This window comes from Squalius cephalus (assembly GCF_949319135.1).
Source record: "Squalius cephalus genome assembly, chromosome: 7".
NCBI classification, from domain to species: Eukaryota; Metazoa; Chordata; class Actinopteri; order Cypriniformes; family Leuciscidae; genus Squalius; species Squalius cephalus.
In genome coordinates this window covers 8,071,639-8,082,318 of record NC_137128.1, presented here as the reverse complement: position 1 = coordinate 8,082,318, position 10,680 = coordinate 8,071,639, and the positions used below count along the sequence as shown (strand labels likewise).

The 10,680-nt window shown below is 46.2% G+C and overlaps 2 protein-coding genes across 2 annotated transcripts; both read right to left on the bottom strand.

Moving 5' to 3' along the window:
- Positions 1-2,947: 2,947 nt before the first annotated feature.
- On the bottom strand, positions 2,948-4,076 carry LOC307161681 (uncharacterized protein). The gene is made up of 4 exons (XM_079876561.1): positions 3,989-4,076; positions 3,785-3,904; positions 3,531-3,656; positions 2,948-3,158 (listed from the first exon to the last, which is right to left on the bottom strand). Exons 1-4 carry the CDS (start codon positions 4,035-4,037, stop codon positions 3,091-3,093), a joined length of 363 nt encoding a protein of 120 aa, XP_079732687.1. The 5' UTR covers positions 4,038-4,076; the 3' UTR covers positions 2,948-3,090.
- Positions 4,077-8,005: 3,929 nt separating this feature from the next.
- Positions 8,006-9,414, bottom strand: LOC307162090 (craniofacial development protein 2-like). Its single transcript, XM_079877162.1, has 2 exons — positions 9,265-9,414; positions 8,006-9,077 (listed from the first exon to the last, which is right to left on the bottom strand). Exons 1-2 carry the CDS (start codon positions 9,395-9,397, stop codon positions 8,464-8,466), a joined length of 747 nt encoding a protein of 248 aa, XP_079733288.1. The 5' UTR covers positions 9,398-9,414; the 3' UTR covers positions 8,006-8,463.
- Positions 9,415-10,680: the final 1,266 nt, after the last annotated feature.

The following is a 10,680-nucleotide window of genomic DNA, read 5'->3' as shown; positions in this document are numbered from 1 at the left end:
CCCGTGTCCCGTTTTTTGACTAGCCTACTACGCTGATCTAACCACTGACTGATACAACAGCAACAGCAGCAGTGCTAATCACGACACTTGAGAATGATCACCAACACCTGTCATCATCCAATCACAGATTTGCGAACATAATCCTCTGCCATCTGGTCGCTTCCGCTTCAAGCCGGACTCGTCTTGCGCTAACGGTAATTCCCTTTCACTGTCCACATTTTGATTTCGGCAAATCATTTTTGGCGAATGCAAACAATGTGATTATTGTTCATGAGTCCAACATCCAGCCACGCAAGAAAACATGTAATCTACCTTGGGAATAATATGCTCAAAAAACATTTCTGATTATTATTAATGTTTAAAACAGTTTTTTTCCCCAGGATTCTTTGATGAATATAAATTCATAAGAGAACATTTATTTGAAATAGAAAGCTTTTGTAACATTATACATGTCTTTAATGTCACTTTTGATTAGTGTAATGCATGTATGACAATAAAATTATTTTTAGAATTAAATTGTACATAAATAAGTTAAGCAAAACAAATGTGTTTATGTCTGATAACCTTTTAAACACATACTTAACTGCAGACACTGAAATGACGTACACTGTGTGATACAGTACAAATATTTTGAGTGTCCCTCATTTTCCTATAAAGAACCACGACTGTCCTGCATTTTCCTTTTCTGAAGTTGACAACCCTACTGTCCCCTCAAATAGTGCCCTGTTTAAGGGTATAGGGGGCGATTCCGAACACAGGGCTTGCAGTCTTTGTCTTCGTGCTCTACTTATAGACCACCACCCATGACGCTTACTAATTGAACCAAAAGTTAAACAAATCTCCGGTCACTCACTGAGATAGAAGTAAATAATTTATTACAGACATTCATCACACTTTTAAAAAAGGCAAAGTTTTTGTTTAATTCTTTATTATGTAGCAGGGTGACTGAATCCACTAATGAGGATCTCATTCACCTGTGCCTAGTTAAGCCCCCGCCCCTTTCTTATTTGATATAAGGGATGTGTGGTTGCCACATGGCATGCGTCTTGGTATCGCCCTTGTGATGTCATCCGTGGTTGCCGCAGGCTTAGACTGTAAGCTGGCTTCTTCGTCTGCTGTGTGCTGGCTGCCCACGCCTCACGGCATGTCATTGATAGCATTTGTTCCTGACTGAGCTGCTGTACTGCAATATGGTGCGCGACTGCAAAGCGGTTTGTGTGCCGGGATCATCCTGCAGCCCCCCTGCATAACTGAGGGTCTCTTGGGCTATTTGTGAGAATCGAGTATCAATGCTGAACTGTGATCGCATATAATTGCGACTGCGTCGCTGTTTTGCCTCGACGTTCATCACAATAGCAACTATTAACTGCTGTGACTCTGTCGCACGTTGCTATTGAGTATTGTGTATTCCTCTGACTGTGCGAGCTGGCTGGTTGTCTCCTCTGGCCGCCGTCTATTGAATTCCATTGGTTTGAAGCATCTTGTATGTATGAATGTAGGTTTGATTATTTGGTTTATTTCAATGTCAACTTGTTTTATGTGGTACTGAGTCCTAATTATTAGTGATGGCCAAATGAAGCGTTTCGAAGCATTATTGCTTTCTGATACAATTGTGTCGAAAATGGTTCATTACTCGAAGCTTCATTCAGATAGAAATTGCAGCACCATCTCCTGGTGAAGTAAATGTAATGCAACAAAGCTGACAACCATAAAATGCAAGTAACGCCCCGTTTATTACGTGTTTACCGAGGCGATCAAAGCTGAAACAGTGTTAGTGCTGTGAAACTCATTTATGTAGGTGAATTTTACAGATACTGATGAATTTCATGTGTTCACCTTGATAATAAAACATTAAGCATGATGTGTATGTGTAATTATTTCTTTAGACAAGGACAGAAGATCAGACCAGCTTAAAAAAAATTGGAAACCATCACAGAAATTCTAATGGTTTATATTAAAATAGGAACCATTGGCTTTTACCATTTAAACCACTACATAATTCTTTTTTGTAGTGTGTTTGGGACATATTCCATTAGGATTTAATGCCCCCACCAATACAACCCAACACATATCAGTAGACCCACAAAGACCACTATAATTCCCATTACAACCAATAAAATTCCCATGAAAACCATTAAATCCAATAGAATTTCTGTAATGGTTTCTATAGTTTTTTTTACCTTCACTTTTATAAGAAATACAGCCGCCAGGTTTCAAACCTGTCAACACTGGATTGGGCTGTCAAAGCAGTCAGGTGGTTCACTACAGGAGTGAACCAGTGTGTTTGCTTCAGAAGTCATTTTCACGTGACTAGTGACGTAATAATACAAGCTCCGAAGCAGTGGTTCATTGCAAGGACCATTCGAGTTTGAAGCAAGCTTCGGAGCGTCGGTGTCAGACGTAACATCACTACTAATTATGTCAAGTGGTTTAGATCTTTGAATTATTTGACTTGTTTTATTTGTTTGGATTGTATTCATGTTTTGTGTGTTTCTTAATTTTGTCTTTGTTGCAGGAGCTGGGGGTTTCTGGAGGGTGAAGGCGACGCTGCCATTTGTGTGGTGTTCACACCTAGTGTTGCGTGTCTTCTGGCATTTAACCCTTCACGTGTGTGTGGGTATTTGTAGTGGATTATTTGGGCGGGTTTGTTTTCCAATTTGGCAGCTGGCCCGGACCTCCAGATACCTCTGCTCCTGGTTGAGTTTCTATAAATTGAGTTTGTTTCTATTTATATGACTCGTGTCCTCTCACCCACCCACTCAAAACGAACCTGTGTGCCCTTAAGGCTATTTCCCTGGTTTTCCGGGGTGGCGTAGTCGATCATATATTGCCATTTCTGTTAAAAGTGTGGTAAACCTTTCTCAATCCTCTTACACTCGCACCGCAACGCTACAATCACATTCTATAATAACTTTTCCTTTATGCAAATAAAAGTCATGTGGTAGTATTAATGCAGTAATTTTTTAATGTTAAAAAAGTACATATTTTCAGTTCCTTAACAGCAGAGCAACAAACAAGCTTTATTCAGATTGTGTATCATATTGAGTTTGTTTGATGGTCTTTGCTGTAGAATCTGAAGTTCAGCTGGACTCAGTGAAACAGGATGTAGAAGAGCAGAGGAGACACGAGCAAGAGGAAGCTTCCCTTATACACTCCATCTAATCGAGACAGGAAGGAAATTAGTATTATTAACACTAGGGTGGCCATACGTCTGGATTTTGGCCGGACAGTCTGGATTTTAAGCCCCCTGTCTGTATTTGTCTGTAATCCTAATTACTGTAACACTCCACTACTAATACTTACAATAATATTGATAATAATAGTTATGAAAACTGAAAGTACAAGACTAATTCATAAGCTTCTCCTTTTCATGCTGCTATAGCTTTACACTATTTTTGACTACTTTTGATATTTTGCTGCTTATTAACAATCACTTGTTCATATTGAATTATTGTTTGTATAATTTCCTGATTTTAAGTTACTGTGGATGAAATCAAACTGCTAGCGCATGATCAAACAAAGGCCAATACCTGCTGCATTGCAAAGATCAGTTTCACAGCAGCTCACAGTCGCTGTCCCTCCAGTTGGTAGCGTTGCAGTCCCTGGTACACATTCAGTTGCGCACCCTTTAGTTGTGATGGACACCTTAGTGAAACCTGTAAAAAAGACATAAATGTCCATATAATAAGATAATAAAACAATTCCAAGATTAGCAGTTAACAAGTATACTTTCTCTCCAGCGATATTACTTATACAGCAGATTTCCACATTATACTGGACTTACCGATGGATTGTTCCACTGTAGTGCTTGAACATTTAGAAAATCCAGCTGCACATGTCTCCTCTTTTGCTGCACAGGAACCCGTCAAATCAGGTGTGCAGGAATAACACTTGAGAGAATAACCTTACAGACAGAGAGAGACATTGAGTTAGCGCTCTACAGTATGATTAGCAAATAATACATTTCAATACTTGCTGTTTTTTGTACCTCCAGTGAGAAACATGAAAAGAAGAACGACGGAGACCTGCAGATTCATCCTGTGTCAGGAATTGAATGACTATACAGAAATAATGATTCAGTTTCTTTTATGTCTGTTCAGAAAGGGGTGGGTTTAGGACCCTTTGTTGACGTCCCCAAGGCACTATGACAGTTACTAAGAAAAGGGAGTCGGACACTTAAACAAGTTGAGGCTTGTTCAGTTTCTGTGGAAACGCGCTTTGTCTCCCTCTAATTACTACTCCAGAAGCATTTAGATAATTATGAAAACATTTCCTGTTTCTAATAATCCATGCTGCTCTTTGTTAACATATCTCAAATGTTGTCTCACACACATGCTCATGCAAATTTCTAACATTGAGGATATCGTTTGAGATAAATCAATTATACTGCAATAAGAAATAATTTTCTTTGGTTAATCGTTTGGGAAACCCATTCTTCAGATCCTACACCAAAAATGGCTAGGTTAAAAACAACCCATTTGGCAACCCAGCACTATAGCTGGGTAAATATCGGACATAACAAATGCTGGCTTAAACATTTTAACCCAGCAGGGTTGGGTTTTACAATTTAACCTAAATTCTGCTCACACTGAGTAAACACTGGGCTAATTTTAGCTCATTATGGGTTATTTCCATATCAAGCAAATGTTATTTATATATTTTATTTAGGCTATATAAATAAATTAATTATATATTGTAATTAAGGAATTGAATGGACATTAAATAGTCTAAATCAAGTCATTTTATTTAACGGCAAGTATATTAACAGCATCATAAAACATTGAAGAGAAAGCAAAAGGAGCAAAGAACTGTCTATTAAACAGACGACACCATTCGTGTTTGCTTTGATATAAGATAACTGCTTTCTGTCTCCTCTCACTCTAAAATTTGTGGAGTTATTTTTTTACCCAGACCGCTGGGTTCGTCTAGGTTACGGCTGTAACCTCTGTTCCCTGACAACAGGGAATGAGACACTGCGTTGATTGACGCTTTGGGGAACACCTAAGTCGTGACAGGTGTCTGAAATCACTTTCGAATCACAGCAATCCTATTGACCGGCGACAGCCCATGACATCATCTCCATGCGACCCGGAAGTATAAAAGGGGCAAACATGACATTCACCTTATCGTCTGAAGGGACTGTTTGGTTGGCAGGCCCCGAGGCATGGCGAAAAGACGCAGTGTCTCGTTCCCTGTTCACATAGAACAGACGTTACAGTCGTAACCTAGACGTTGCCTTTCGAAAAGGAACTCGCACTGCGTCGATTGACGCTTTGGGGAACGATATACCAACACCACCATGCTAAGGGGAGTGCCTGCCAGTTTGCAGTGACAACTGTCAGAACCAGCAAAATTCAGAACCAGATGCCAGAACCACTCACACTCTGGTCACACTGGGCTGTCAGTGACAGTATTCCTTACAGTCATAGCCCAAGCTATATGTTCCACAGGAGAACCTCCATAAACACTGTTTAATGAAAGGCCTACCTGGGCCTGCTCGAGGGCCTAGGACCACAGCTTCAAATTTAGAAGGGGACCCTTCTTGTGAATGTGGCTAGGGAACTTGAAGAAGCCCCAGCCAATCACTATTCAGGGGAACATACTCACCCAAAATGCCACTAGGAAGTACCAATGTCTACCAATGTCACTTACATTGGACACTTCAGTCTGGCCAACTTCCTGTCTGTCCTAAAGACAGAGCAACCCGAGCAACTGTGAAGCTGACAGTGAACCACTCTGCCCGGACCTCAGAGACGGGGTATCCCGGAGAACATGACTCAGCATAGTGCTTAAAACCCTTGTTAGCGAGGGGAGTTTCTCTGCTCTATCCACGGATCAACCCAATGTTTGTGTTTCAAAACATTCACATGAGTCTCTGTACATGAACATGGTAAAGTGAAAAATCAAACACCTTGGAAATTACAGGTATGTACTATGTTTCAGGAATGGCACAAAGGTGTGTGACTTTTCTAGGCTCTTTCTTTAGATCAGTGTATTCAATAATGTGATTTTTTTGTCATTTTTTGTCATTTGTTGTGTATCTTTGGATTATGTTGTGTTGTAAATAAATCCAAACAATCAAAAAGCCATTCTTTTTTTAAAATCTCTCCCCATTCTTTGTGCAAGGTTCCTCATAATGATAGGGCCTGATAGCACCTGATAGGGCCATTATGGGAGGGTCTTTGTCTTTCTCAGGTGAGAAACACATCAATATTCATGATGATTCATAAAGCTTTCTTCACAAAATATGTCTTACAAATTTTAAATCAATATATTGTTTTATCTGAATGAGTAGGCAGGATGATTTTCACATATCCATCCATCCATCTTCTACCGCTTATCCGGGACCGGGTCGCGGGGGCAGCAGTCTAAGCAGGGATGCCCAGACTTCCCTCTCCCTAGACACTTCCTCCAGCTCTTCCGGGGGGACACCGAGGCATTCCCAGGCCAGCCGGGAGACATAGTCTCTCCAGCGTGTCCTAGGTCTTCCCCGGGGTCTCCTCCCGGTGGGACATGCCCGGAACACCTTCCCGGGAAGGCGTCCAGGAGGCATCCGGAAAAGATGCCCGAGCCACCTCAACTGACCCCTCTCGATGTGGAGGAGCAGCGGCTCTACTCTGAGCTCCTCCCGAGTGACCGAGCTTCTCACCCTATCTCTAAGGGATCGCCCAGCCACTCTGCGGAGAAAGCTCATTTCGGCCGCTTGTATCTGGGATCTTGTCCTTTCGGTCATGACCCACAGCTCATGACCATAGGTGAGAGTAGGAACGTAGATTGACCGGTAAATCGAGAGCTTCGCCTTGCGGCTCAGCTCCTTCTTTACCACGACAGACCGGTACAGGGACCGCATTACTGCAGAAGCTGCACCGATCCGCCTGTCAATCTCCCGTTCCATCCTTCCCTCACTCGTGAACAAGACCCCAAGATACTTGAACTCCTCCACTTGAGGCAGGAGCTCTCCACCAACCTGAAGCGGGCAAACCACCCTTTTCCGACTGAGAACCATGGCCTCGGATTTGGAGGTGCTGATTCTCATCCCAGCCGCTTCACACTCGGCTGCAAACCGTCCCAGTGCATGCTGGAGGTCCTGGTTTGATGAGGCCAGCACGACAACATCATCCGCAAAGAGCAGAGATGAAATCGTGTGGTCCCCAAACCTGACCCCCTCCGGCCCCTGGCTGCGCCTAGAAATTCTGTCCATAAAAATTATGAACAGAACCGGCGACAAAGGGCAGCCCTGCCGGAGTCCAACATGCACCGGGAACAAGTCTGACTTACTGCCGGCAATGCGAACCGAACTCCTGCTCCGGTCGTACAGGGACTGGATAGCCCTTAGCAAAGGGCCCCGAACCCCATACTCCCAGAGCACCCTCCACAAGATGCCGCGAGGGACACAGTCGAATGCCTTCTCCAAATCCACAAAGCACATGTGGATTGGTTGGGCAAACTCCCATGAGCCCTCCAGCACCCTGTAGAGGGTATAGAGCTGGTCCAGTGTTCCACGACCGGGACGAAAACCACACTGTTCCTCCTGAATCCGAGGTTCTACTATCGGCCGGATTCTCCTCTCCAGTACCCTGGCATAGACTTTCCCAGGGAGGCTGAGAAGTGTCCAAAGGCACTGTCCCCGACCGCCACGCGATGCTGCAGAGGCGTGTCAGCCAAGACAGCCCCACAACATCCAGAGACTTGAGGTACTCAGGGCGGATCTCATCCACCCCCGGTGCCTTGCCACCGAGGAGTTTCTTGACTACCTCGGTGACTTCAGCTTGGGTGATGGACGAGTCCGCCTCCGAGCCCTCAGCCTCTGCTTCCTCAATGGAAGACGTGACGGTGGGATTGAGGAGATCCTCGAAGTATTCCTTCCACCGTCCGGTGATATCCCCAGTCGAGGTCAACAGCTGCCCACCTCCACTGTAAACAGCGTTGGTAGGGCACTGCTTCCCCCTCCTGAGGCGCCGGACGGTTTGCCAGAATCTCTTCGAGGGCGACCGATAGTCCTTCTCCATGGCCTCACCGAAGTCCTCCCAGGCCCGAGTTTTTGCCTCCACAACCACCCGGGCTGCAGTCCGCTTGGCCCGTCGGTACCCATCAGCTGCCTCAGGAGTCCCACAAGCCAGCCAGGCCCGATAGGACTCCTTCTTCAGCTTGACGGCATCCCTTACTTCCGGTGTCCACCACCGGGTTCGGGGATTGCCGCCTCAACAGGCACCGGAGACCTTACGGCCACAGCTCCGAGTGGCCGCGTTGACAATGGAGGTGGAGAACATGGTCCACTCGGACTCAATATCTCCAGACTCCCTCGGGATCTGGTCGAAGCTCTGCCGGAGGTGGGAGTTGAAGATCTCTCTGACAGGAGATTCGGCCAAACGTTCCCAACAGACCCTCACAGTACGTTTGGGTCTGCCGAGTCTGTCCAGCTTCCTCCCCTGCCATCGGATCCAACTCACCACCAGGTGGTGATCAGTTGACAGCTCCGCCCCTCTCTTCACCCGAGTGTCCAAGACATACGGCCGGAGGTCGGATGAAACGACCACAAAGTCGATCATCGACCTCCGGCCTAGGGTGTCCTGGTGCCATGTGCACTGATGGGACACCCTTATGCTTGAACATGGTGTTCGTTATGGACAAGCTGTAACTAGCACAGAAGTCCAATAACAGAACACCACTCGGGTTCAGATCAGGGGGGCCGTTCCTCCCAATCACGCCCCTCCAGGTGTCACTGTCGCTGCCCACGTGGGCGTTGAAGTCCCCCAGTAGAACGACGGAGTCCCCAGTCGGAGCACTTTCCAGCACCCCTCCCAGAGACTCCAAGAAGGCCGGGTACTCTGCACTGCCGTTCGGCCCGTAGGCACAAACGACAGTGAGAGACCTATCCCCGACCCGAAGGCGCAGGGAAGCGACCCTCTCGTTCACCGGGGTGAACTCCAACACATGGCGGCTGAGCTGGGGGGCTATAAGCAAACCCACACCAGCCCGCCGCCTCTCACCATGGGCAACTCCAGAGTGGTGAAGAGTCCATCCTCTCTCGAGGAGTGTGGTTCCAGAGCCCAAGCCGTGCGTAGAGGTGATCCCAACTATCTCTAGTCGAAATCTCTGAACCTCACGCACAACCTCAGGCTCCTTCCCCGCCAGAGAGGTGACGTTCCATGTCCCTAGAGCTAGATTCCGCGTCCAGGGTTAGTCTAGGCCCCCGCCTTCGACTGCCGCCCGATCCACTTAGCACCGGCCCCTTACGGTCCCTCCTGCAGGTGGTGGGTCCACGGGAGGGTGGCCCCACGTCGCTCCTTCGGGCTGAGCCCGGCCGGACCCCATGGGGGGAGGCCCGACCACCAGGCGCTCGCATACGAGCCCCAACCCCGGGCCTGGCTCCAGGGTGGGGCCCCGGCTGCGCCATACCGGGCGACGTCACGGTCCTCGTTTTTTTTTTGCATCTTTTCACATAGTTTTGAAAAAAAAAAAAAAAAAAATCTTCACAAGACTTTTGAAAATTGTATCATGTAGCCTAGAATATTTGCTTCAAAACTTTTCACATAGTTTTGAAGCAAATATTCTAGGCTACATGATACAATTTTCAAAAGTCTTGTGAAATTTTTATTTTTTTTCCACAAACCATGCATAAATGTCGTTATCTCAAAACTGCAAACTTTTTCATACATGCTGCTGACATATTATTGTAGCAGAGTTTGTGCTAAATACAGTGTAATCAGACTTTAGCCATGAAAATGTCACAAGTAACAGAAATAAGCACAAATGTCAGCGCATGTCAGAACACCTCCAGGGCCCAGAAAACACCTCAGACCCCAGAGGGTTAAGCAAGGTGAGTACAACATATGCAACTCTGCCTCAACGGAGGCCCCGGAGTCAGGGTCCTACCATTTGTATGCATGGGCGTCATTTCATGGCAATGCTCTGGCTTCACGGAGCATACTTCGAAAACCAAAAAGAAGTGAAGGTTAGAACTTTTCGCTCGACCCGAGCCATAATTGTGAAGGGTAGGATAATACAGAACTAAAAGTCAAGTACTCAGGCCTACCCTGTATCAACAGGGGAATACCACCACCTAAATCTTAGATTTAATGGGGTGCAGACCCACCAGCGGCTCTAGAGGTGACAGAATTTTATCTGCGCCCAGCCAAGGAGAGTGGGGCTTGTTTGTAAGCCAACCACCTACAACCTGTCGCTCGAGCAGTAGCTCAGCGAGGTGAGTGGAGCCTATTCTGGTGGCCCATATGCTAGTCCATATGCTAGTTCTGCACGGCGGGGTTGGGCAGACAAAAGTCAGTCTCTTCGTGAGGCTAAAGACGGCCTAACCCTGCTTAAGAAAGACCCATTGTACCAGGGAGGCCATACTGAGGCCTAACCCAGGGTCTTTATAAATCATGCCTCTGCACCAAACTGCATTACTCTTCTCGCCCCAGAACACAGAAAGGGTGCGGGCCTTGGTCTAACGACTCACATGGGAAGAGGCTGTCATATAGGGATTCTAAAAGTCTACATTCACAAAGTGAAGGGCCAGAGGCAGAAATGTTTTAGCACAACGCTTCCACTATCCCTAGTATAGCCTAGGCCAGCTACAGAGGTGGCCCTGGTAAGTGCAAGCCTGTAAGCATAGATCTACCTCAGGGCTCGGAGGTGCCACAGCCTCACCAGAAAGTTTTCTCAACGACGGGCTGCAAA

What these genes read in the sequence shown, in the direction of transcription:
- LOC307161681 (XM_079876561.1), bottom strand. Translation starts at nt 4,037, where the DNA reads ATGAATCTGCAGGTCTCCGTCGTTCTTCTTTTCATGTTTCTCACTGGA. An exon ending in TTTCATGTTTCTCACTGGAG is followed by an intron (nt 3,905 to 3,988) that starts GTACAAAAAACA and finishes TCTGTCTGTAAG; the next exon opens with GTTATTCTCTCAAGTGTTAT. An exon ending in TGATCTTTGCAATGCAGCAG is followed by an intron (nt 3,159 to 3,530) that starts GTATTGGCCTTT and finishes TGTCTCGATTAG; the next exon opens with ATGGAGTGTATAAGGGAAGC.
- LOC307162090 (XM_079877162.1), bottom strand. Translation starts at nt 9,397, where the DNA reads ATGGCGCAGCCGGGGCCCCACCCTGGAGCCAGGCCCGGGGTTGGGGCT. An exon ending in CGACGTGGGGCCACCCTCCC is followed by an intron (nt 9,078 to 9,264) that starts GTGGACCCACCA and finishes GACTAGAGATAG; the next exon opens with TTGGGATCACCTCTACGCAC.